The sequence below is a fragment of the Sturnira hondurensis genome, unplaced genomic scaffold (genome assembly GCF_014824575.4).
Source record: "Sturnira hondurensis isolate 20B ecotype Veracruz unplaced genomic scaffold, ASM1482457v3 Scaffold0024400, whole genome shotgun sequence".
In the NCBI taxonomy this organism is placed as follows: Eukaryota; Metazoa; Chordata; class Mammalia; order Chiroptera; family Phyllostomidae; genus Sturnira; species Sturnira hondurensis.
This window is the reverse complement of record NW_028097031.1, coordinates 720,042-744,809: the sequence shown is the minus strand read 5'-3', so window position 1 is coordinate 744,809 and position 24,768 is coordinate 720,042. Positions and strand designations below refer to the sequence as shown.

General features: G+C 39.3%; 1 protein-coding gene across 1 annotated transcript in view; it reads left to right on the top strand.

Moving 5' to 3' along the window:
- Nucleotides 1–24,768, top strand: part of FGF10 (fibroblast growth factor 10) — an 82,811-nt gene that overhangs the window by 51,755 nt on the left and 6,288 nt on the right. The window contains exon 2 of the mRNA XM_037038491.1: nt 22,173–22,276. Within this exon, the coding sequence (XP_036894386.1) occupies nt 22,173–22,276 (104 nt within the window). The remainder of the gene's footprint in view (nt 1–22,172; nt 22,277–24,768) is intronic.

Below are 24,768 nucleotides of genomic sequence, written 5' to 3'. Positions count from 1 at the left end.
GGGCACATGCCTGGGTCACAAGCCATATCCCCAGTATGGGGTGTGCTAGAGGCAACCACACCTTGATGTTTCACTCCCTCTCTTTCTCCCTCCCTTCCTCATCTCTCTAAAATAAATAAATAAATAAAATCTAAAATAAATAAATAAATGTTTTTTAAAAAGATAATGGGTAAAATAAGTAAGTAAAATGAAGCAAAGAAAAACAATAATTGAATTATACATGGTGTCAAGAATGAGTCAGGACAGATTTTCACCCATCAATTGTTATAATTTATGCGAAATGAACCATAAGTAGTGACTCAGGTTTTCAGCAGCTGGTGAGAAGAGGCAAGTTTAGTAATGTTCTGAGATCCAGGATTCACAGGCATAAAAAATTAATGTTTAAAATATCACAAATTATCTGCTCAGTTAACCGTAAAGGAGGATACTGTGTAATATGGTGAAATATATTCTTTCTATGTTTTTTATAACAAACGGAGGAACATTGAATAAAGAAATCTGTTTTATACTAACATTTAATACTATTTTCAAGCCCGTGGCTTTGACTTGCTGGTGAGTTTAATTCCCGAATAGTTTTAAAAATCATATTTCTAAGAATGGATTTCACATTCCTCTTAATATTTAACATTCACTTTTAGAAGAAATTTCGTAGCCACATATTCAGGAATATTCAACCTGAGAGCCCTTGGGGCACCTGGGGCACCCTTGGGGCACTCACATGCGTAGCCATTTGGGAGCAGAACAAGGAGTAACAATCGGAGAGTGAGGATAGAACAGATTTTTAACTTATTCTCACTGTTATGCACCATGCTTTATGTTGCAGTCAAATTCTGAATTGGGCACTATTTGAGAGAGATTAAATTACACCAAATATTATTATATCGTTTAAAATCCTCTATCATTAATAAGGGGAAGTGTTCAAGTGAAAATGATTAGGAGAGACAGAAAACATTTTCCTGTGCCACACAGACTTTCCTCACTCTCAGTTACAATTTCCCCCAGCATTTATGATCGCTTTGCAGGGAGCCTTCCTGGGTTTATGATCAGTGTACTCATTTTCCAGCACATTGAACAATGTCAGATGTCAGCTCTCTTGTTCTCCTGGTATGACCATCTCAGATGGAAGCTACTTTGCATAGTATCGTTTTTCTAGAGCCAGTAGAAAGAATATTAAGCTGGGATTGAAGAAAACCTAGGCAAACTACCCATGGTACAAAGCTAGGCATTTCATTTAACCATTGTGTACACCCATTCTGTACCATCCAAATTACTGACATTCCTTGATATGACCTGTAACTGCACTCCTACTGATACACTTCTGGGACATTTCTGTATTCAGGGGTGTGTGTGTGTGTGTATGAAGTGACCATATTCCTCTTTGTAGCGGGATGAGAAGGCGGCCGACATTACGTTTTGGTGAACTGGAAGAAATCTTATGTTGCCATTGGATTTTAATAAATCTTTGTAGAAGAGGCCTAGATATATTCCAAACACACTTAAAGAAAGGTCTAGAAGAAGTAGTATTTTAAAAATGGATTCTCCCTCTAGTGCCAGGGTGTCCAACTCATTTTCACTGGGGGCCACATCAGCCTTGCGGTTGCCTTCGAAGGGCCAACTGTAATGTTAGGACTGTGGAAATGGAACTGCTCCCTAACAGTTAAGGGAGAGCTCAGCACTGCTGCCGGGTAGAAACACGGTGCCAGGCCGGATAAAACAAGGCGGGGGGCCGATGCAGTCTGCGGGCCTGGTGTTTGCCACCTGTGCCCTAGAGTGCTGGGATAATAGGGTAAAATGGAAGAAGCTGGAAAACCAAGTTAAGGGCATAGCGTGATAGAGCATTTCTAGTCTCATACAGAAAAACAATTGCGGACATCATAAAGTTTCAAGATAACTGAGGCTTACTGAAGCAAAATAGTGGGAAGATAAATTTGCTATAGTGTTTATCACTATTATAAAAAAAGCGGTGACCATTCCTGGTTGTCAGTGCAAAAGAAATGAGAACCTCCTCTCTCCACAGCCTGTGAGCATTTGTTTCCGGAAAGGAAGAGTGAGGCCGAGTGGAGGTAGTGTCAGAGAAGAGAGCTCTGGTGAAGGAATCAGATCTAAAACACAGAAGGCTCTGCCTTCTCTCCCGCCTGCTCCTCCCTCTTCCTGCCATCAGAATCCCCACACGTATAATATGAATGTAGAGATAGGGGAATCCAGACACACATCATTTACTGTTCAAACGGACAGTCTCAGCGTCATCTACTTTCATTGCACTAATGAGGCAGCTGTTGAGGGCATGAAAATCAAACCACATAGAGGGAAAACACCCCCTTCCTTCATCTGTTAGTCAACTGGAGTTAACATTTTGGAAAACAGTAAAATGCAACATGATCTGGTGGTTAAGAGCCTAACCATGTGATGTCATGTGAGAGTTTGGATCTTGACTCTGAGCTCTTTCAGTTTCACCTTTCCTATGTATATAATGGGGTGTACAATGGGACTATCAAGGTAACAACCCGAGTGTGCTTAGCACAGGGTCAAGTACATAGTGAAACTTCATACATCAGAACTATTGTTAATCTCCTACACTTTACCATATATTCATTTCCTTTCTTCCACTCTGGGAAATGAACTCAAGAGAAAACAATACTTTTGTCTTCTTTGTTCAGGTCTATACCCTTAGCACCTGGCACAGCACTTTGAATACACATACATAGTATAATTTGCTTATTTTTGGTTTGCTTTGTTTTGTTTGCTGCTAAACTTAAGTCACTCTGCTGAAATCCAGCTGTGCAACAGTACAGTGCATCTGGCCATACCTACTCATGTTCCATCAACACGGCTTACTTCTAGAATACATTATACAAATATGGTGAATATTTTCTGTCCAGGATGATTTTAATTGACTTAGGTTCAACTAGTTCTAATTTTTTGTAGGCCTGTCTGTTAACTAAGTTTTACTAAACTACAATAAAATATCAGAAGGACACATAAAAGTCTGAGTGCAAGCCTAGTCCGTCATAGTGATTCCAGTTGCACTCAGAAACTTTCTGGAGGTGACCAGTGACCATCAGCAATGTGGTGCTGCCTCCTGAGCCCTTTCAGGAGGGCTGATTTCCTCCTCCCCTTCCTCCTTTTCTTCCTTTCTCCTTCCTGTCCTCCTGTCCTTCTTCTTTTTTCTCCTCTTTCTTCCTCCTCTTTTACTAACTAGAAACTTACTACTTACCACATGCTGAGTATGTTCCCCTCCTTACTTGAAACGAGTGTGTACCAAAGAACACTCACCACTTCAACTCTTGCTTTTCCAAGTGTGGTCCTAGGACCAGAAGCACTGAAATCCCTGGGAGCTACTAATTCAGAAGCTGAGGCCCCATCTGCCTTGGGGATCTGTGTGAAGCCGGAGAAGCTCTATCTTTATCCTATATCTACGGAAGATATGGTTTTACCCACTAGAGGGCGTTATCACTAGGCATTCCATTTATTTCAACTTTGATAAAAAGTTCTTTTAAGAACCACCCACAGTTGCCAAAGGGATAGTATGCTTAGTTCCCCTAAAATAAAAACAGCAAAGTCAAACCAGGTTACACAGAGGAAGGCAACATGTGAGATTAATGAAATACACAGTTCCATGGCATTAGCAAAGCATAAAACCAGGTGCCAAATCTTAAATTGTAGTGTTGGCTCTTGTTCATGGATCATAGAATTGTAAAGCAGGGAAAGACTTTGATAGTCACCTCTGGGGCAACCTCCTTATTTTACAGACGAGGAAGGAGATTCGGAGAAGTTAACTGGCGCTTCCCAGCTCATACAGCTCACAGTTTGCCAAGCCAAAGCTGGACTCCCCACCAAGAGTAGAAGGAGATTTTAACAAGTTGCTAAACATATCTCCATAGTATTCCTGGGTAAAATGGAGTTCATACTTGTCTTTTACACATAGGACAGGTTTTAGCACTGCTAGTTGTTGTTTCTTAAGAGGAGGGAGATAGAAACAAAGGCATTTGTCATTTTTTCTTCAGTTATTTATGCTGATCTCCACTATAGCCTAGAAGTTATGTTGATCTGAACACAGCCTAGAAGTTTTCAACTCAAGCCCCAAAATGTCCACATGGAAATATCAACCAATCACCCAGTGTTGAGTAACCATAACACCCCATGGCATGGCTTCACATTCCTTTTAGCATGATGCTAGCATGCTTTTTGCTCTTGGTGGTCTGTGGTTATGAGTGTTACAATAGCTTGGCTGTTAACTGCTTTTAATTCTCAATTCCATATGTTTTTCTTGCATGCAAAATGGAATCAACAACACTGTGTCACAGACCCGAGGACACAGAAGGTGATGAAAACTGAGCTAGTAGATCCTCATTCATCTGAGAAGCTGGAAGGCTTCACAAAGAAAGGAACCCTAATTGCACATACAACACCCTTACTACAACTTGCTCACATGTCTTCAAAATGACCTTTTAAAGAATGTTTTAAATGTCAATGCTTTTTAAGAAAACACTGAACCAAACATGGAAATCACATGGGAAAAATTTCTAAATCGGCAAGGAAAGAACAAAGAACCACATTTTCAATTTTCTCTGCCTTTTCTCTTTCTCTTATTTACCAATGCAATTACTTAATAAAAACTAAAATCGCATAAAGTGAATAGGCAAGCATTTGGATGTTGATGGGTAAAATGCAAGCAGTTTCTTAGACTGAGTTCCAGGGGTTGAGCAAAACTCCAAGATGAAAAATGTACTGAAGCAAAATCTTTGTGGATTATTACCCCAGCAACAAAGAAACTCCTAAAATAAGTATGTAAATGTTTTAAGGAACAGCTAATCTTGCTTAATGTCTACCTTGACAAAGAAATTTAAACATAGCTCCCAAATTACTTTTTCATAGTCATGCCCCATTTTCTCATCTCTTACTTTTAGCCACAGTTTCTTAAATGACGTTATAACCAACTGTCATAATTTTACCAGCCATAACTGCTTATAGTAGTTACTCACAAGCTTTTAATTATGAAGAATATAAATGCAAAAGATAGTCACTGAGACTGAATTGGAGTCTAACATAAAAGATCTAAGTATTTTTTTCTATTTTAAATAAAATAAGCAATGATCCTAGCAAAAAGCAATTATATCTGATTAATTGAGCTAGTAATCATAATCTATAATTTAAAAAATTTAAATTCTAAATTTGACTTTCCTAAAAAATAGACCATATTATATACTATTTATGTAGGATGTGTGTTCTCTCTACCATAACCACAGTACAACAACCATAAAGAAAAACAGTAGCATTTAATAAGCTTTATATTTTAGCATTCGCATAAAATGTACATGCAGCCATTTTAGAACTATATTATCATTTAGCCTTACCCTACCCATTCCATCTGATAATATCCTGTTTTCCCCATTATAATAAAAGAATGGCTTTCAATTATTGTGAATAATATTAGTGGTATACTCATGCTTATATCTCAAATATGCTTTGAATTTTCTGAGGTGGAGGCAAATTGCCGGTGATATCTGAATGTTTTGATGTAGTTAATGCTAAAAGACTTGGACCTGATTTTAAACTGAATATTTCCCAGATGTGTGGCAGGGTGAGAGGTGAAACAGCTACAGAAACCAACTTCCCATCCATGTGAGACTTACCTGGGAGAATTTTAAGTAAGGATTAATTAGGCCACCAGACCCTGTAAACTGTCAACCTCACAGCTCCTGGAGGTAAAACCTGGGCACCTGCTCAGTTATCACATAAGCTCTATGTTGAGAAAGAGAAGGATCAACTACTACAGGGTCCTTGCACTTTGTTTATCATGCTCTTGGAACCAACTTTCTTTTGAAAATCCAATTTTTTTGTCAGTGCTAAAAAGCTTACTCACTAAGAGATTAAAGAGCTTACAGTTTTGCCCTGGCTGGTGTAGCTCAGTGGATTAAGGGCAGGCCTGCGAACCAAAGGATCGTGGCTCGATTTCCAGTCAGGGCACATGCCTGGGTTGCAGGCCAGTTCCCAGCAGGGGACGCACAGGAGGAAACCATACGTTGATGTTTCTCTCCTTCTCTCCTTCCCTTGCCTTCTAAAGATAAATAAATAAAATCTTTTTTTAAAAAAGAACTTACAGTTTTTGAATAAGTATTGGAAAGATACTGAAGTAGCAAAAATGTAGGCAAAGTACTTAACTCATGAGTATGAGCTTATAAATATAAAAAGACAGCTTAAGAATAATGAGAGGACACTGCTATTAACATGGCTCACCCTAGACAAACTTTTTAGGGGCAGATCCCCCAGGGACACAGAGGTACTGAAACTCCGTGTCTCTGTGGGAAGCCAAGCTACCTGTCAGGGGAAGAGGCATTTGGTACAACTTCACAGTTGTCTGTTCAGATTCAGTAGAGACTAAAGATGCCTTGGATCAAGATCTTGCCAATTACCCATTCTTTGAGGTTGGGTGCTTTAGCTGGACTTGACTTCACCACCTAAAACAAATAGCTCTTCTTTGTTAGAGACTAGGTAGTAATTTTCTCAGAACTACCAGTATTTAGAAGGTCTGGGTCCTAAATGTCAAAGTGAATATTTCTGATAGGGCACATGCCCATTTTCTGATATTTTTAATTTAAATTATCATGGGAATATGAGTGCTGGGTTAAATTGGAGGTACTGATGGAGAAGACATATGTTAACATAAAAGCCTATGATCAATATATGTCAGCCAATTGAGATCTGATCATTCAACACACATAAAAAACTAGAATTGGTAAGGTCAAAAGAAATCAGTGACTTGTACCTATTTGCTAACAGTAACACCAAAATCTGCAGTAACATCAGTTCTTCAAATACGTCGTTATTCTGGATGGGAGTCTACTTGAAATAGTTTCCCTCATATGTCTTTCTCTTTCTCAGGCTTTTTAAATGTATTTATTAGCATGCATGAGATTGTCAGATTATGGTAAGGACTAAGGGAAATGTACAGAATATGAGAAAGTGTCTTGCAAAGAAAATAATTCGTATTTGTTTGGCCTCTAATAAATTTGCCAGAGAATTTTGTCTACCAAAAGAGTGAGTGTGTCAATATTTTGCTTCATTTTAAAAGTCAAAAATCGATCTGACTTCCCAATGTGATTGCCTGACACAGTAGTTACCCAGCAAGGGCAAGTGAAAAAAGAAACCTATCAGATTCCAACGAGTAGTACAATCCTCACTCCACAGGGATGCCGGAATCTGTGGAGGGGTTGAATGAAGGTGAAAGAAAAAGCACAGAGAAAACTTGAACATCAAGTCTAGCCATGTAACAGTATAGAGTGCACATCCCTTGAAGTTTTCAGCGTGAAGACGGCTAAGAAGATGTCTCTGAAGCTCTCTTCTGGGAAATCGGGTTGGTGTGATTGGATAAAACACGTGGCACAAGTCTGTGCAATTAGCTCACAAAGCTCGTACATCAAACATAACTATTAGCGGCTGTTTTTGTCAACGGGCAGATTAGAGAAACAATAGAGAGGAACTGATGGTGATGAACAAGGCAACGGGGTGAAATGGTCGTTCTCTGCCCAGTAGCTTTCATGTCTTGACATAAAGAAAAGACTTCCTTGTCTTCTCTGGACTCAGAGTATTGACTGGGAACGCAAAGAGCAATGAGAGGGCAGTTTGTTGGCTACAGGGCTACAGAGAGGATCTCCCACCAGTCAGAAAGCTGGTGAGCACTCAAGATGAAAAGGCCAATCAGGGACTTAGAGTCAACAAGCAGTTGTTTATATTTGAACATTTGCAACAGACCGCATTACCTCAACATCCTTGACCAAGTTTCTGAGGCAAGGCTTTAGGCTTTGTGGTTAGAGTGCTTCTTTAGAAAACCCTTTAAAACAGGTTCTGATTGCACACCTATGTAAGGAATGGGAACAAAGTGGTCCTTGAATTTTGCTGTGGTTGAAGCAAGTGGAATTTAGTAGGAAAAGACCGAGCAGAATAATTCTGGGTTTAGGCTTGGGGCTCCATTTTATTCCTTCTCTTCCTGTGACATACAAGTCACGGTGGATATTTTTATGCTCAGTTGATGGCTGTCATATAATGTGGTTTTCATAGGGTTACATTTGGTACCCAGTCCTAAGAATATGTGCTCACATCTTTGAGCTGAATACACATACACAAAGTAATGTGAGGCATCGGTCTTCAGGAGAGAGATCATGCCGAGGGGTACGATCTCAGTCCTAAAAGGGTTACATTTAGACAGTCCTAAAATTACATTCAGGCAAGAGATCATGCAAGACTGATTGGGGTATAAAAGGTGGAGGGGAGAGTGGTGCGCTCCTCTCTGTTCCGTGGCTTCTGATTTTACCCCACTGAGTACTCTGGGAAGAGTTGGCACATTCAGATACAGAGGGAATACCTGACAATGGAGATTAGTTTTCCTTGCCTCTTTCCGGAGAAAAAATAAGTTTGCCAAAGTTGAAAAAGGTACTTTGCATATTACTTTCTTCAGATAAACTAATTAATTTTGTTCCATGATTTTATATGGATACCTGCTATGTGGATTGTTTGGAGAATTGGAAGAGTCACGCTTTCAATAAACTAGGGGCAAGTTGAGTCTCTTCCTACCTCCAGCCAAATTCTCTCTTCTCTTCCTTCACCATAGTCTTCCCTTCTGCCAAGTGATCAAAGATTAGACTTTTAAAAGAATCTGGAATCTGCACACTGAATGTTTTCCCTGATATAAAAACATACCTAGATCTTATATCAGTGCATAAAAAAATAAGTTCAGCTACACAGTAGCGGTACCCTCCCCATAAAACTGCTTAGTAGGGTTCTGTCCTGACTTCCATTTCCATGGTCTGACATAGTTTAATCAATCTTTTTAAACTTTGTAAGGGCATGACTACTTTTAATTATTTCCTTTTGATTGGGGTTTTTTAATTTTTAAAATTGTTTTTCTATCTGAGTTGTCTGTGTAAGACAGATGTGCATTCATTTAATAACATGACTATGAAATGCATACTGTATTATGGGTCCTGATATCTGAGTCCGTTTTTGTAAAATATGGAAACTTCAATTATATTCCCTTCTAAAATTATATTATGAGACTAAATTTGACATCCATTTGGACACGATTTACAAAGATCCTTATATGAAAACAAATAGGGTTTACTTTGACTCTTACCCAAGAATAATCTACACTGAAGTATTTCAATGTTTTTACTAAATTAAATTATATTACAATCACGGTTTTTTCCTGACCTTCTAGAATCAGTAGTAGAGGAGGAAACCTTTGAAAGAGCAATTGAATGAAACTATTGAATGTTGCTCAATCTTCTTCATAGATGTTTCTATTTATTTATTAGCCTGACTTGCTGAAAAGTCAGACACTTTACTGAAAATTGTTTTTGCCATGCTGAAGGTAATTTCACAAATTTATTTCTAAATCTTTATGGTCCTTTCTAGCTTCTGTTTTTCCCTATCCCATACTGATATGCCAAAATTTTAATGACCACAAATTATTATAAATTAGACATATTACTTCAGGTGAGCTTAATTATTTGACAATGCAAGCTTATCAGAACTGAGCGAGGCGATTCAAGTTTCATCTTATGATTGTTTGAATTAAATTATATTAAAAATGTATTTCTTTGAGGGGAAATTCTTTTTCAAATTTTGACAAATAAATGTAAATGGAGACACTTCTTCAAACTCAGTAGAATTTTATCCAGCTGAACTGAGTATAACACAAAGAAGCTTAAGATAACTTTTCTTTGAATGTTGTTCTTTTTTCCCCAGAATTTTTAAAGGTTTTAACAATTTTGCGGGGGAAAAAATGAATTGAGTAAAATGAGACATTTACAATCAGTGTGGTTTGAGTGCATATTTTAATATAAGAAGTACAAAATCAAATTAGTCTAGTAATTTTATTTCTCTCAGTGTTTCTTCCCTATTGACATGCAGGTTTTGGTTTCCTTTCTATGTCTTTTTCTTGTAATCTGGATCCCAGAAATACCTTCTATTCATAAGAATTCAAGTACACGGTAACTGTAATCTATCTTCTACCCTTAAATGCTGAACTTTCAGCACATTTTATCCAGAACAGCATGCTAAGACTTGGACCAAGACTAGTATGAAATAACATTTGCCTGAAATATATATTTTTCCTCTTATCTGTCTCTCAATATTGTTTAAAGATCTTCTGAATGTCCCAACACTAAGTGATTCTTTGAAACCACCCCCTACCTATAATGTTCCCTTAGCCATAAGTTTTCAGTTTCAAAATTGGATCAGATAGATGTTTTCTCTTAAAGTATTTGTGCACTTCCTTGAGAGTTCTCTGCTTCAAACCAACTGGTTTTTAAATAAGATGTAATATCAAGATAATTTCTGGTTTTTGTCCACCATGGGAAAACAGATATCAGGAGTCAGGTAGAATTCATTTTGTCTAGTAATCTCTTTAAAGATAGCTTATCAACTTAAGAATTAATGAAACAACAAAAATGTTCATTGAGAATTAAAACGTTCCATTTCCCATGCACAACTATCAATAACAATAAAGGATCTACGTTGGGTCTAGTATCGATCTGTAGTTGCTTGTCAGTAGAGAGGCAGTAACACCTTCCTCCCACCCACATGTGGTCAAGGTAACAGTCTCTCAGAACATCTCTTTCTAGCCCAGTTCTGCTGCTTTTCCCGTGTTGCCTCTGCTAGAATGTCTTACCCTTACACCAACACTCCATCTTTGTCTTTGTACTGTCTCAAAACATAATTTTAAGTACCAGGAAAAAAATCTTTACCTTAATTTCTCTGAAACTATCTCCTGCGGTGTACTCTGCAAAATCCTGGCTGTGTAATTTACTGGTGATTAAAAATGGATGGCGCGGTCCTTTTCGAGTGCCCGCCTCAGAGATCCGTTTTCTTTGCCAGCTGCGTGTTGTCACAATGACAGGGCACCTCCATCCACCTCAGTGTAAAGGGTCACTTCTGCCTTGGTGTGTGGCCAAACCAGGGTGGTCTTCAGACCAGAGGACCATGATGTCCATGGGCATCTTGATTAAACTTCCCCTTTTCAGTGGAAGGCAGAAATTCTTATTTCAAAATCATAAGTTACAGAAACATACCGTTTTATCTATGGCAACTTAATGTTTCACTTTGGCAAGTATATGGGTTATTGGTCTTTTGCACAAATAAAAATATACAAACTGAAAGTAGTATATGTATTTCTTAGCAAGTATCATACTTACTCACTCTCTAAGTGATTATGGAAGGAACCCTTGCAAGAGTGAATAAGCTAATTATATGTTATTCCATACCGTGTTGAAAGCTTGGCAAATTTACAATACACATGAACAAAGTGAGCTTTGAGCTTGGACCTTAAATCTTGCTATACATTCGGCATTTTAAACTACTGTTCATGCTTAGCTAACTTGTGAACACTTCAGTGCATCAGGTAAGTTTTTTTTCGTTCTAGAAACCCAATATCAAGATGTGCTCTACTGATCCATTTTATTGTTCTCATCAAGATGAGGAGAATAGGGACTCTATATTATATTTAGTCATCCTAAAGCAATTCATAAGAACTTGAGTAAATGTGGCGGGCATTTGAGTAAATGTGGCAGGAACACATTTAGGGCATTTAGATATATGGCCAAGATGACCATTTAGCAAAAGATGCCGTGGAGTGATTCCTCTGGCCCTATGCTGGCTTTTGAATTTTTCTCACTTAATTAATTAAATGCAGTGGTTGAGCTCCACTAGGATGAATTGTTTCTGTGTAATGGATGAGGTAAAGCAGCCCATGAAACATTAAGTAGGTGTAAAATCTTTGCCTGGCTGGCAACAGTGTATAGATGTTTACAGCAGCCTCGGGAGTACCAGAAAGAACATGTACGAACTGTTTGGTTCAGGCTAGAAGGAATCTAGAGGTGCTTGGATAAGTCCCTCACTGGCCCTGGGTTTCCAGGGATCCGTGACCATGGCAGGGCATCGGGGACATACCAAACAATCCATAGATTTCATCACACTCATCTCTGATCCCACCATTTACTAAAACCTAGCTTTATCTTAAGCCTCAATTGATCTAACTTTTCTCAGTAAATAAATGAGACTAAGTTTCCTTATTTACTTGATTTTGAGTCTTTGAAATCTGTGCTTTAAAATTCGACCAGTTAGAATTTGGATTGAATATAGCCAACTTCTCAAAATAATTTATAATGCCTTCGTCCCTGGAGGGAGGAGGGAGAAAGTTTTACAATCCACATGCCTCCCAAGGCCTCCTTACCGCAGGAGATCTCATTTAGGGAGCTGGTTGGCTTCTGTTAGAGCATGACACCTTCTAGTGTCCTTCCGAGCTCTCTGTAGATGTGCCCAGCAGCAGTAACATGGCGGGCGTTTGTCTCCTATGTCTACACGGTTGGTTTTGAAAACTCCTCCTACACAGAATGGCAGATTTCCGCTCCTTCCCTCCCTGGGCTCAGAGCGGAAGGACAAGCCATGCAGGATTCCCTCAGGCTTGTTCCCCAAATGGGAAGGGCCGGGGGTGTGATGGGAATAGGGCCCAAGTGGGGTGTGGCCAGGCTGCGCAGCCCAACAGAACAAAGAAAACAAGATTTCTAAATTCCAGAATTTTTTAAAGAACTGATTTCTTTATTAAAAAAAAAAAAACAAGAGGAAAGAACAAAACTAATAAAGGGCTTTGTAAAACTTTATATAAAATATTTTTCTTATACAAATATGTGTTTATCTTAAAAATAAAATAAAAGGCTTGGATGGATGCCATTTATACAGTGGGATAGATGGTGAAAAATAGCATAAAACAAAAGAGCTTAGAAAGGGAAGAGGAAGATACACTTAAAAAAGCCCAGCACACTTTATGTTAATGGTAGTAAGATCAAGAGCAAGGCAGAACGTAATTACTGAAAATAATACTTTTTAAAAGATAAATTTATATTTGTATAAGAAAATATACTTGTATATAAAGTTTTATAAAGCCCTTTATTAGTTTTGTTCTTTCCTCTTGTTTTTGGTTTTTTTTTCAATAAAGAAATCAGTTCTTTAAAAAATTCTGGACCTGGCTGGTGTAGCTCAGTGGACTGAGCGCGGGCCTGCGAACCAGAGTATCGCAGTTCGATTCCCAGTCAGGGCACATGCCTGGGTTGCAGGCCAGTTCCCAGCGGGGGACACATGAGAGGCAACCATACATTGATATTTCTCTCCCTCTCTCCTTCCCTTCCCCTTTAAAGATAAATAAATAAAATTTTAAAAAAAATTCTGGAATTTAGAAATCTTGTTTTCTTTGTTCTGTTGGGCTCAGCAGCCTGGCCACACCCCACTTGGGCCCTATTCCCATCACACCCCCGGCCCTTCCCATTTGGGGAACAAGCCTGAGGGAATCCTGCATGGCTTGTCCTTCCGCTCTGAGCCCAGGGAGGGAAGGAGCGGAAATCTGCCATTCTGTGTAGGAGGAGTTTTCAAAACCAACCGTGTAGACATAGAGACAAACGCCCGCCATGTTACTGCTGCTGGGCACATCTACAGAGAGCTCGGAAGGACACTAGAAGGTGTCATGCTCTAACAGAAGCCAACCNTTCTTTAAAAAATTCTGGAATTTAGAAATCTTGTTTTCTTTGTTCTGTTGGGCTGCGCAGCCTGGCCACACCCCACTTGGGCCCTATTCCCATCACACCCCCGGCCCTTCCCATTTGGGGAACAAGCCTGAGGGAATCCTGCATGGCTTGTCCTTCCGCTCTGAGCCCAGGGAGGGAAGGAGCGGAAATCTGCCATTCTGTGTAGGAGGAGTTTTCAAAACCAACCGTGTAGACATAGGAGACAAACGCCCGCCATGTTACTGCTGCTGGGCACATCTACAGAGAGCTCGGAAGGACACTAGAAGGTGTCATGCTCTAACAGAAGCCAACCAGCTCCCTAAATGAGATCTCCTGCGGTAAGGAGGCCTTGGGAGGCATGTGGATTGTAAAACTTTCTCCCTCCTCCCTCCAGGGACGAAGGCATTATAAATTATTTTGAGAAGTTGGCTATGTTCAATCAAAACTTCTAATTGGACAGTGACCAGAGGGGAGAGGGGAGGGGATTTCAGGGGAAAGGGAGAAGGATTTACAGGAACTAGTATAAAGGACACATGGACAACAACTAAGGGGGGTGGGAATGAGAGGGAGGTGGGGAGTACTGGAGGGGAGTGGGCTGGGATGGGAGTAAAAGACAGAAAACTGTACTTGAACAATAATTAAATAAAATTTTTTTTAACTTCTAATTGGCCTAATTTTAAAGCACAAATTTCAAAGACTCAAAATCAACTAAAATGACTAAATAAGAACACTTAGTCTCACTAATTTGCTGAGAAAAGTTAGATCAATTGAGGCTTAAGATAAAGCTAGGTTTTAGTAAATTGTGGAATCAGAGATGAGTGTGATGAAATCTGTGGATTGTTCAGTTTGTCCCCGATGCCCTGCCATGGTCACGGATCCCTGGAAACCCAGGGCCAGCAAGGGAGTGGGTAAGGATTGATAGTGGGACGTGGGGGTAGATGGGATGGGGAAAGTGGAGACAACTCTACTTGAACACCACAAAAATGCAAAGAACAGAACTAAATTTAAAAAAATTTAAATGGGATCCAATGTCAATTACCTTGGGTCACAGCAAATGACTCAAACATGTAAGTATTTCCAGCATTTTTTCTCCTGGATGGCTGGTAATTGGGATTGAGGGTAGAGGTCTTATCTCCAGGGACATAGAAGTTTTTCTAGGTATTCATGGCATAAAATGAGACATAGGATCTTTTCTCATTTTGTAAGTTAATTAAATTTATTTTATTTTATTTTATTTATTTATTTTTAGAGAAGAAGGGATGAAAAAAGAGAGGTAGAGAAATATCAGTGTGTGGTTGCCTCTCGAGCACCCCGCACTGGGGACCTGGCCAGCAGCCCAGGCATGCGCCTTGACTAGGAAATGAACCAGTGACCCTTTGGTTCACAGGCCAGTGCTCATTCCACTGACCCATGCCAGCCAAGGCATATTTATATTAGCACTTACTAAGGACAATTCTCAAGAATTTTAAATAAATTCTCATTCTTAGGAACATGTAATGTATGTCTTGTTGTGAATATAATCTAAGAACACAGAAGATAATGTTTGAAAACATGGCATGGTTGTAATACCGATAATTATCTATTTCCTGACATTGTTCGATGAAGTTAAAAGGACGAACAAAATCTCTGCTGGTGTTGAGTTTACTAAATCTGTTGAGCTAGCACAGTGTCAGAGGGGGACACATTAGATGATCGTATGCAAATATTTGTTGGCTAATGATCAACGTGAAAGAACCCAGGGTCCCATTTTATTTGCAATAAAGATGCCACAGAATATTAATCTTTAACACACTTTAACAATTAATTTATAACTAGGGATTATTGTTCATAGATTGTATTGCTAGTTTTTGATACTTTTAACATTAGATCAATGATGACAGGTAAATTACAATAGCCAATTAAAATAGCCTTTAAGTTGAATTAGTTTTAGAATATGCCACTGTGTATATCAATGAAGCCAACCATCACTGTGTTTATTTTATGACTTGAAGCACCAGATGAGAATGTAAAAGGTCATTTTGGTCTTTCGTATATTGAGGAAGATACATCTTCTCATATAGAAATGATAGGGACACTGCAAATGCAGGTCCTTTTTCCATGCACAATTCTAAATGAATGTCAAGGGTATCTGAAAGAACTGTGGCTAATAGAGAAACTAAATAGCTCTATTGCATTATGCTGAACAGGCAACCAGAGTCTATAATGGTCCATGGTAGACCAGACATAGATTAACAATTAGCCAACTCTGCTCTCCTCTTTTTAAAGGTGGTGAGATCATTCTAAAGCAAGTGTATGTCTTTAACTCTGGGTCGAGGGTAGGCAATCAAGTGAATGCCTACTGATTTATAGCAATTTCTTGGCCTGAGAATAGTTTCAAGGCCTTGTACACCTTTAATCCCTAGTGTCAACACAGTTAATCCTATAAGGATGTCTATGAAATACTTAAAGGGGTAGTTGAAGACAATTAAGCTCCCACCAACGCTTCCACACTCATATTAAGGAGAAGAAAATAAAGAGTCTGATAATAATCTTATTGCAAGTCTGAAAAACTGACTATAAAAAACAATGTAGTGTATTTGTAAACAAATTCCAAATCCAGATATCATAGTGATGCAGATGTTCAAGCCCACACTTATCAAAAACAAGCATAGCCCAAACCCAGTACTTCTTTCCACATTCTTTAAAAATCGTTCTTTGATGTTAAGCTGCTGCAATTATTTGTATCTATTCCTGTTTGTGGTTCTGTTTCTCTGCACATGTTTCTGTCAATACGTTTTTATGTCAAAGGCCTGCTCTATCTCTGAGTCATAGTTTATAGAACAGTGTGTGGTCTGTGGCCCAGCAGAATCATCATTGCCTGGGAAATTGCTGGAAAGTCAAATTCTCTGGCACCTTCCAGATGATTCTTACACAGGCTCAAGTTTGAGAACCACTGGTCTAAAAGACTGATTAACTTGCCAGCCATTCTGACTCAGCACACAGTAAATATACCTATTCAGTATCCATCACTGAGATTCTGGGCAATCCTGTGAGCCACGGGCAATTAGCCCCAAGGAAACTGAGACTCCAGGAGTATAACTGACTTACCCAAAGTGACACAGCTAGTTAAGAACAGAGCTGAGATGTTAAGACAAAGTCTTCTGCTCTTCTAGAGAGAACTCTTTCTTCCCTCTCATTCACACCCAAGCTCCTCCATAAATTTCAACACATGACATGCAACTCTGCTGTTTCCTTTAAAAATTTGTGTGAGGTCATTGCCAGCCTCATGTGTATGTGTGTGTGTGTGTGGGGGGGGAGTTGGGGGGAGAGAGAGAGGCAGTCACATAGACATGGGCAGCAGGGTGGAGAGAAATGAGAGGAAAGCAAGTACCTAATACAAAACTTAGGTACATTTTGACACTCTTTCAAGGGAGTTCAGCTAGATCCACAGGCCATTTTGAATTTGTTGAATCAAGCAGATAGGCAAAGTCACACAGGTTTAAAGCACGTGGGAGTCCTTAAACGGAGCGATAGTAACAGAACCCCATAGTTCTGTTACTGTGCAACGAGGTGATTTCCTTCCCTAGTCTTCAAACACCCATTCTCTTCTTCCTTTTGGCATGTACCACTTGTGGAATATTTTACTGGGCACATGCTACCCATGAATCTGGTGACACTTTTCTATTCCATAATATCCGTGATATTTTTTGGAGCTCATGTAATTGTCGAGCAAACAAACAAATAAACCAAAAACCAGCACCAGATGCTCATTAAAGGCGACAAAGCAGATTTTGTTCAGACGACCGCAGTAAGAGAGGGAGACTGCAGTATTAGCAGAGCGCAACTCCAACTAAGAAAAAGGCGGCTGCAGTTGTTAAGGGAGAATAGATAGGGAAGCAAGAGGGATTGTGGGGGATTAAAAAAGGTGGGACAACAGAGACCAGAGGCTATGCAGAAATGAAGAATTACAGAATGGGGTGAACGGAGAACTGCTAAATGTGGTTGGGCAAGGTGGGTTGGGCTGATGTATCATTTGAAGTTTGGCAGCACTGAATTGTCTTAAGTAAAGGCTCAGCGCGAGGGCTGGGGCGCCTTTGGGGACACAGTCTAGTGAAGACGGTGGCCAGGCTGAAGTCTGGTCAGGTCTCATTGCAATGCCCAGGAAGGGCCTTTGTGCTGCGTAGGAGTCCAATAGTTCACATAATTTTGTTGAGGCTTCATTTAATTTAGCTCAGTTTCACTTTAAAGAGAGGTGAAAACATTTGGCATTCTTAGTATTTCTAATCACGGTGATGGAAATTATTTAGATATTGAAAACTGCTATACTTTTTTTTTCTGGACGTGATCATATAAGCCTGGAATCCATTGGACTTCCTGAATGTACAGTAGCGCTTGACTGTCAAGAACTGTGAGCGGAGCCGTGTTGGAGACAAATTCCAGGGTGTAAATGTGCTAACTACCAGCTGGAAAGAGATAATTGCTGTTCAGTTTTGTCAGCACCAATGTTTATGAAGCCACATTATATTCCACTTGATCATCTGCAAATTATCTAGTATAATTTTTACAACATAGGAAAATTACTACATTTGTTTTGTCATAGGCATGAAAGATAAAACTAATATAGTTCGTGGTAGACATAACGCTAGATATTTTTATGTTTCCCCTAGAGTTTGAGCGTCCCATTTGTGAAGATGTGCACCCTCTGAATGTACGGGGGAGGACCTATAAAAAAGAGATATCGGGGTTTCTACACTAAACCTCATGTCCTTTTTTCAGAAAAAAATATTACGAAAATTTGCCCATATTTTTGGTTTAATTCTAACCAGATTACATAGTTAGTTCATCTGCTGGTTCTAAGGCAGGCACTTAGGAGCTCCTGAGAGTGTTCTCTATTTACAGCAAAGAAGGGCATCAGAGCTAATCGTGAAGACTGGGTCAGCAAGAGAAGCATTACATTTTAATGATCCTCTCTATGTATGAATAAAGAAATAAGGGGACTTAAAACATTTAGGTTCCAAGTTATTTTTCATAAAGTCACAGAGCTGTAAAATTTTAGTTATCCTAGAAAAATTCATCTATGTAAAAGTTAATCCCTTTGTGTTGATAAAACTATATGCTTCTCTAAAAAAATTCTATGTTTAATGAATACCCAATCTTCCTGTACTCAGCCAGTCAATGGGCCAGTCACTGATTTATTTGTTTATTCAATAAATATATATTGAGCACATATTATGAGCTATGAACTGTTCTAATAAAAATTAAAAGCAGCTGCAATTGCTGTGGTGCTTTGAGGAAGATATACAGTGGAAGAGATGAGACCCGCAGTGATTCTGAAAGGAAGACCACATTTGGACTATCTAGCCCCACACCCCTGGGTACGGCCACATAATCAGTGACGCGTATAGTGTAACTCAACAGTTTGAGCCACAGCAGACTCAGGTTGCTCCACGGGTTTTCCTATATTAGAATATATTAGACCTTCTTAGGACACTGATAATAACTCACGAGGAAAAGAAAGAGAGAGTTATCTTAGAGAGGTTAGGATTTGTGAATTATGTTACATTAGTCATGATCAATTTCAGCACATTGACTAACACTGTCAAACTATAGAGCTTTATAATCTATTTTGAATTAAAATATTTAGGGAAAAATAACAGACGTGACTGATTCTGAATTCACGAGGCCCTGATACTTATGAGCTGCTCCCAAATTTCACAACAAATTTTTTGAAAAGTATATTCCTCGCCCGGGGAAAGCACCACCGTGTTATTCAACAAAGCAGAGCCCCTCCCTTTACCGAGAGTGGCTCTCGAAGGGCCACTGGCAGGGAAGCCGGCTGCGCTCCGACGCACACTGACTTCTCTTCCCTCCTCAGCCGGTCTTTACTCATGGACGTTCCTCTGCCCAGAATATTCCCCTCAACTCTAGAAACTTCCACCCATTCAAATTCTTCCCCTCAAATCCTGCCCCAGGAAGGCCATCTCAAACACCAATATCTTTTTCAGGATGACCTCTTTACTACTTACAGCCCTGACAACACATTTTAGCACTTAATGTATTATTTTGTATCATAATTACTTTAGTTACATTATCCCACCTGGTTTTAAAAGTCCCTGAAAGTAAAGACTGTGTCTTGTTTGTCTTTGCATCCTTTAGAGAGAGCTCACACAAACCCCGCACATTTGTGCTCAATGTGTGTTAGCCGAATAATCTTCAGGATTCCTTCATATATTCTTAATTCTGTTTCTCTAAAATAGAACAATAGGACTTGGCGTTTTTTTTTACACCTAGCTTCCCCATCTATAACCCCATTCTATTAAAGTTTTGTCTTTTACATTGTTGTGTTGTGCCCATGAAAAAATATTTAAAGAGGAAGTTACTATTGAGCACAGTCGCTTTTTTATCCTAATAGCCCAAATCGTCTTGGTCTAATGAGGGCTGGGGAGAACGGGGTCAGATGCTTCTCCCCTGGAGAAGAAGGAAAAGCATAAACTGGGAAAGATACCTATGAATGGCCACCTCCTCGGATTTACTTCTCAAAGATTCATCAAATATTATATAACCTGCAAGTTAAAAGAAAGGAGGGCTTACATGAAAATGATGACTTCTGCTTGTGACATAAATATAAAGTCTGTTAGATTTTCTTCTTTGAAACTCAGGCAGTTTCCTCTGTTGCATGCCTGTTGACGACTGTCATCGCAATGAGTCACTTTGTCACATGGTTTCCCAACAGGATCCCCTGTGGGAACAGGAAAGAGCAGGGAAACATGATGTAGAGGCAGAATAGTCAGAGACTGAGAGCAAGATATTCTGAACATCAAGGTGTAAATGTTGGGTCCATCATTACTGACCTGTGTGTGAGTTATACAACCTCAGTATCCTCCATTTTTTTAAATCTTCAATTGAGAATAGCAATACCTCCTACAATGGTCATAGGGCCATTATGAGAATTAAAGTCATAAACTACAAGAAAGTGCTTTTTATAATATGCAAATGAACATGTGTTGATGAGTTCATACCTTAAAGGTAACCATCAACAGGAAGAAAATGGTTGTTAAAAGTACAGAAAATGTCTCCTTCATCCTTAGTGTGAGCTTGTCAGTCGAGACCTATCTTGCTTTGTTCATGAGAATGTGTGCTGTGCTAGGTCGGCGGCTTCCTGCAGGACACCTGGACAGAACGGTCCATGGCATGCGCTTCTGGCACATGGCTCTCTGGTTATGTCAACTTTGCGATGGGGAGATTCAAGTGTTTCTATTGACTTCCACGTGGCTTATCAACCTGTGAAAGAAAAGGAAGCATCATGTCTTGGGAACAAGCCACCCTTTTCCATTGGGAAGAGTCTACACACACACTTTGTCGACCATATTTAGGATGGTATTTCTTATGATAGCTAATATAGGATGAATGACAACATACGATCAAATTCCAGATTTTGTGGGCTAAACCAATGGGAATTTGTGGGCTCTGTTCAAGACTACCCACTTGGGGAAGAAGTTCCAAAATCTAGAACCTTGGAGGGAAACTTCCCTCTAATAATAATATAGAGGTCACTAAGCTCTAGGCAACTTCGAATTGTTTAATGTATATCTAATTTAACCCTCACAACAAGACTATGAAGGTGGTACCGTTGTCCATTTTACAAAGGAGATGAAGACAGAGGCAGTTCAATGACTTCACACCAGTCGTTCCCCAGTAAATGCCAGGCCGGCATTCAAACTCACCCATTCCTGATCTCGAGGCCTTTGATAACCACACCACTCCCCTACCCTGCAGAAGCTTTCCCAGGAGTTATGAATAGGAAGTAAGAGTTAGTATCCAAGGTCTTCCTGACATAAAATAGGTGAATATTTTGAGTACACTATCAAATGCCTCTTCTCTAGTTTCCTACAGACTTTTCAGAGAAAATTATCTCTAGAGGCATCAACTAAAACTTCGGTATTAAGGGGAATGGTGTCTTCTCTATCAGTTACTCAGTCCCTCAGTTCATTCTTTTCAGAAAAAAAAAAAACCACATAAAAAGTGCTTATGGGTATTCTCCCAACCTAGGGTAGCAAATCTGCTATTTCAAAGATGAAGTGGGTGTGGGATTAGCCTCTCTGTACCTTGAAATGTCAACGCATTTGCCAAAAATAAATTGATCAGTTAAATGTAGCCAAAATATTTGGTTTATCTAAGTGTCCTGCAACGAAGAAATAGCTTACCACTGTTTTTACAGATTGAGGTAAATCTTACATATTATTGACATGTGCTATAGATTTAATTTAATACCATACTACAGATGTGTGTGCTGATAAGCTTTTGTGAAATCTAGGCTAAGATGAGTAGAGTTGTTTCAATATTTATGGGGTTGAAAATGCAGAGTTAGCAGAGGAAGCATTTTAATTAAAACAATATTTCCCCCTATATGCTCAGAGTGAAATACAGGGGAATTCTTTTAAAGAACTACTACTTTTTTTCTATACAGCTTCTGGGTTTTTAGGCACATTGAAAGAGGTTGGAGTTTTATTTCCAGTTTTTAAAACTCTTTTGATTTTAGAACTATCCAAAATAAACTCACTAGTTTCTTCTGATATTTCTCTCTCTCAATTAACTTGATGTGACTCTTTAAGTACAGTCTTTTGTAATTGTATGTTTTAGGTATCCTGAAGATAACTTCAGTGGAAATCGGAGTTGTTGCCGTCAAAGCCATTAACAGCAACTATTACTTAGCCATGAACAAGAAGGGGAAACTCTATGGCTCAGTAAGTATTCTGCTTTTACTTTCAAAATTCACTGCAGTGAGTGACTACCACAGTTTTGGAGTGTTTCTCCCAGACATTGAAGAGCTCTGTTATCATTCCATAGCTAGTAAATAGAGCCGCAGTGGGCTGGTCGGCAGAGTTTCAAGGGCTGGCAGGGCAGTTCTCTGTAACCCCCTGCTGTTCACCCATTAGGGTGCCACACAGGCTGTTGCTGCCGTCAGTCCATGCTCTGCATTGCTCGGCAGTCAGGCTCTCCCAGAAGCATCTAGTCAGACTGGCGTGGGCACTGCGGAAGACTCAGACAAGATCATTGAAAACAAAGATCTTGAATCGAGTAGAAAACCATGTAACATGTGTGTTGCAGCTGAAGATAAAACAGAAATTCGGATGTTTTGTATGCCATTAAAGTCTGAAATGGGGAGATGTAGCAAAAAATGTATCATTTCACATGCTATTGAATCAGCTCCAGAACTTTATTTACCTAGACAATAGACAATGGTGATTAATTCTGTCATCGAGCTGGAACAGCGGATGCTTTGAGTAGATCATCCCGGTGTTCCATAGCAAGGATTAGGAAATGTCACTTTAAAATGTATAAATAAACTTATTTTGTTAAATAACATAGGACAGGAGTGCCAGCAGCTCTCACACTTGAATATGTGTACGGATTTAATAAATCACTGGATTTATTAAGACATATCCCCAGATCTTCTGAACTAGTAAGTCTGGTAGAATCTAAGAATTTGCACTTGAACAAGGTCCCAGGTGTTCCTAATGCTACTGGTTTGGCAACCACAAGTTGTCAATCATGGGAACTTGTTTCCATAGTTGGTCTGGATAGAGGATAGTCTTGTATTTCATTCCTATCAGGTCCACTTAAAATTGGAGAGTCAGATGTAGTTTGGTTCAGTCCCTTTGGCTGGAGTAAATACTTTTTGGATGGGGGGGGAGTCAGAAGAATTTTAGTTAAATTTTCCATTATATGTTGCTCTATTAAGGAGCCTAGAAAAGTAATAGACTATTTTAAAAAGTGGTTTTAGTTAGGGGTTCATATCATAATCACTTTTGAGGCTTTTTCTTTTTTCAGTGAGCATGGCTAGGTCCCTCCTTAATTACTACTACCAGAATTCCTGGGTAAAAAGAGATTCTGATATATACCCACAGTCAAGATGAATACTTTAAAGTCAGCTACTATGAATGTAGATTGAAGAGGAAATGTAAAAAATTAATTTCATTAAAAGATTGAAATCATTTTTAATTGATAAAGTACACTTTTTAAAAAGGTGACACCAAGGAGAAATAAGTAACTCTCAAATTAACCATGGCATACAAGTATTTAACACTGTTCCTCCTTCTCCCCCATCCTCTTCTCTGCCCCAGCTCGGCCCATGCACTGCACCAACTCTTCTTCCCAAGCTCTGAGGTCTATGAATTATTTCATTTTCTCTCTCCACCTAAAGTAGGTGCCCAGCTGCTTTCTATTACACTCCCTCATTTTAATGATCTGCAGTGTGGCTCTTATCAGATATTTCTCTCATTAATGTGTTTTTAGTTGACTCTCTTCTCCTAGTAGATGAACTTCAAGAGGGCATGTCTGCCTTGTCCTCTGCCATTTTCTCAGCACTTGGAACCATACAATCCACAGAGTTGTGCAAAGCTCAAGCTTAACAACCTCTCCACCTAGCTCAGCCCATTGCAGTCTATGCTCTCCACTTCCAGCCCGTCTCAGAAAGAAACTCATTCTCTAACTGTAGTGCACTGCCCTGTGATTTTGCACTACCATCAGGAAGAGTGAAAAATGATAACTTTTCAAATTGAGTGGAATATCTCGTCAAGTTGCATGTCTTGTTCAGGATGGAATTGGAATAGGAATTTAGCATCTAAAGCACAGGTGGCAAACACAACACCCATGGGCCAAATCCGGTCCTCCACCTTGTTTTGTCTGGCCTGGCACCTCGTTTCTATCCCATGGCAGTGCTGAGCTCTTGCTTAACTCTTAAGGAGTAGTTACATCTATACAGTCCTAAAATTACGTTCGGCCCTTTGAAGGCGACCTCGAGGCTGATGTGGCCCCTGGTGAAAATGAGTTTGACAGCCCTGCTCTAAAGGGTATACCATCGAAATACATGAGCATACACCTACTATAATTCTTTATGCCATGTGACAATGCTTGTAATTCCTGCCTTCATTGTGGGGGGAGATAAATTCCATTGATGTCATAAGCCTTCTTAAAAATATGTTAGGTACCCAGAGTGACTGATTAAACCAGTTCCTTATTCTATCCTCTCTTGTGTTATTTTCCTCTATTTCCTTTCGGAAAATATGTATTTCTCATATTTTCATTATTCGTTTTCTGAACAATGCATCTATTGTATTATTGGTCTTCTCTTGATTGACAGAATCAAGAAAACAAATTAGAAAACTGAATTTAAACAGAACAGGCCTTAAAGAGCGTGATGTAAGGACCAAAGAAACTTACTGTTACTTCAAAG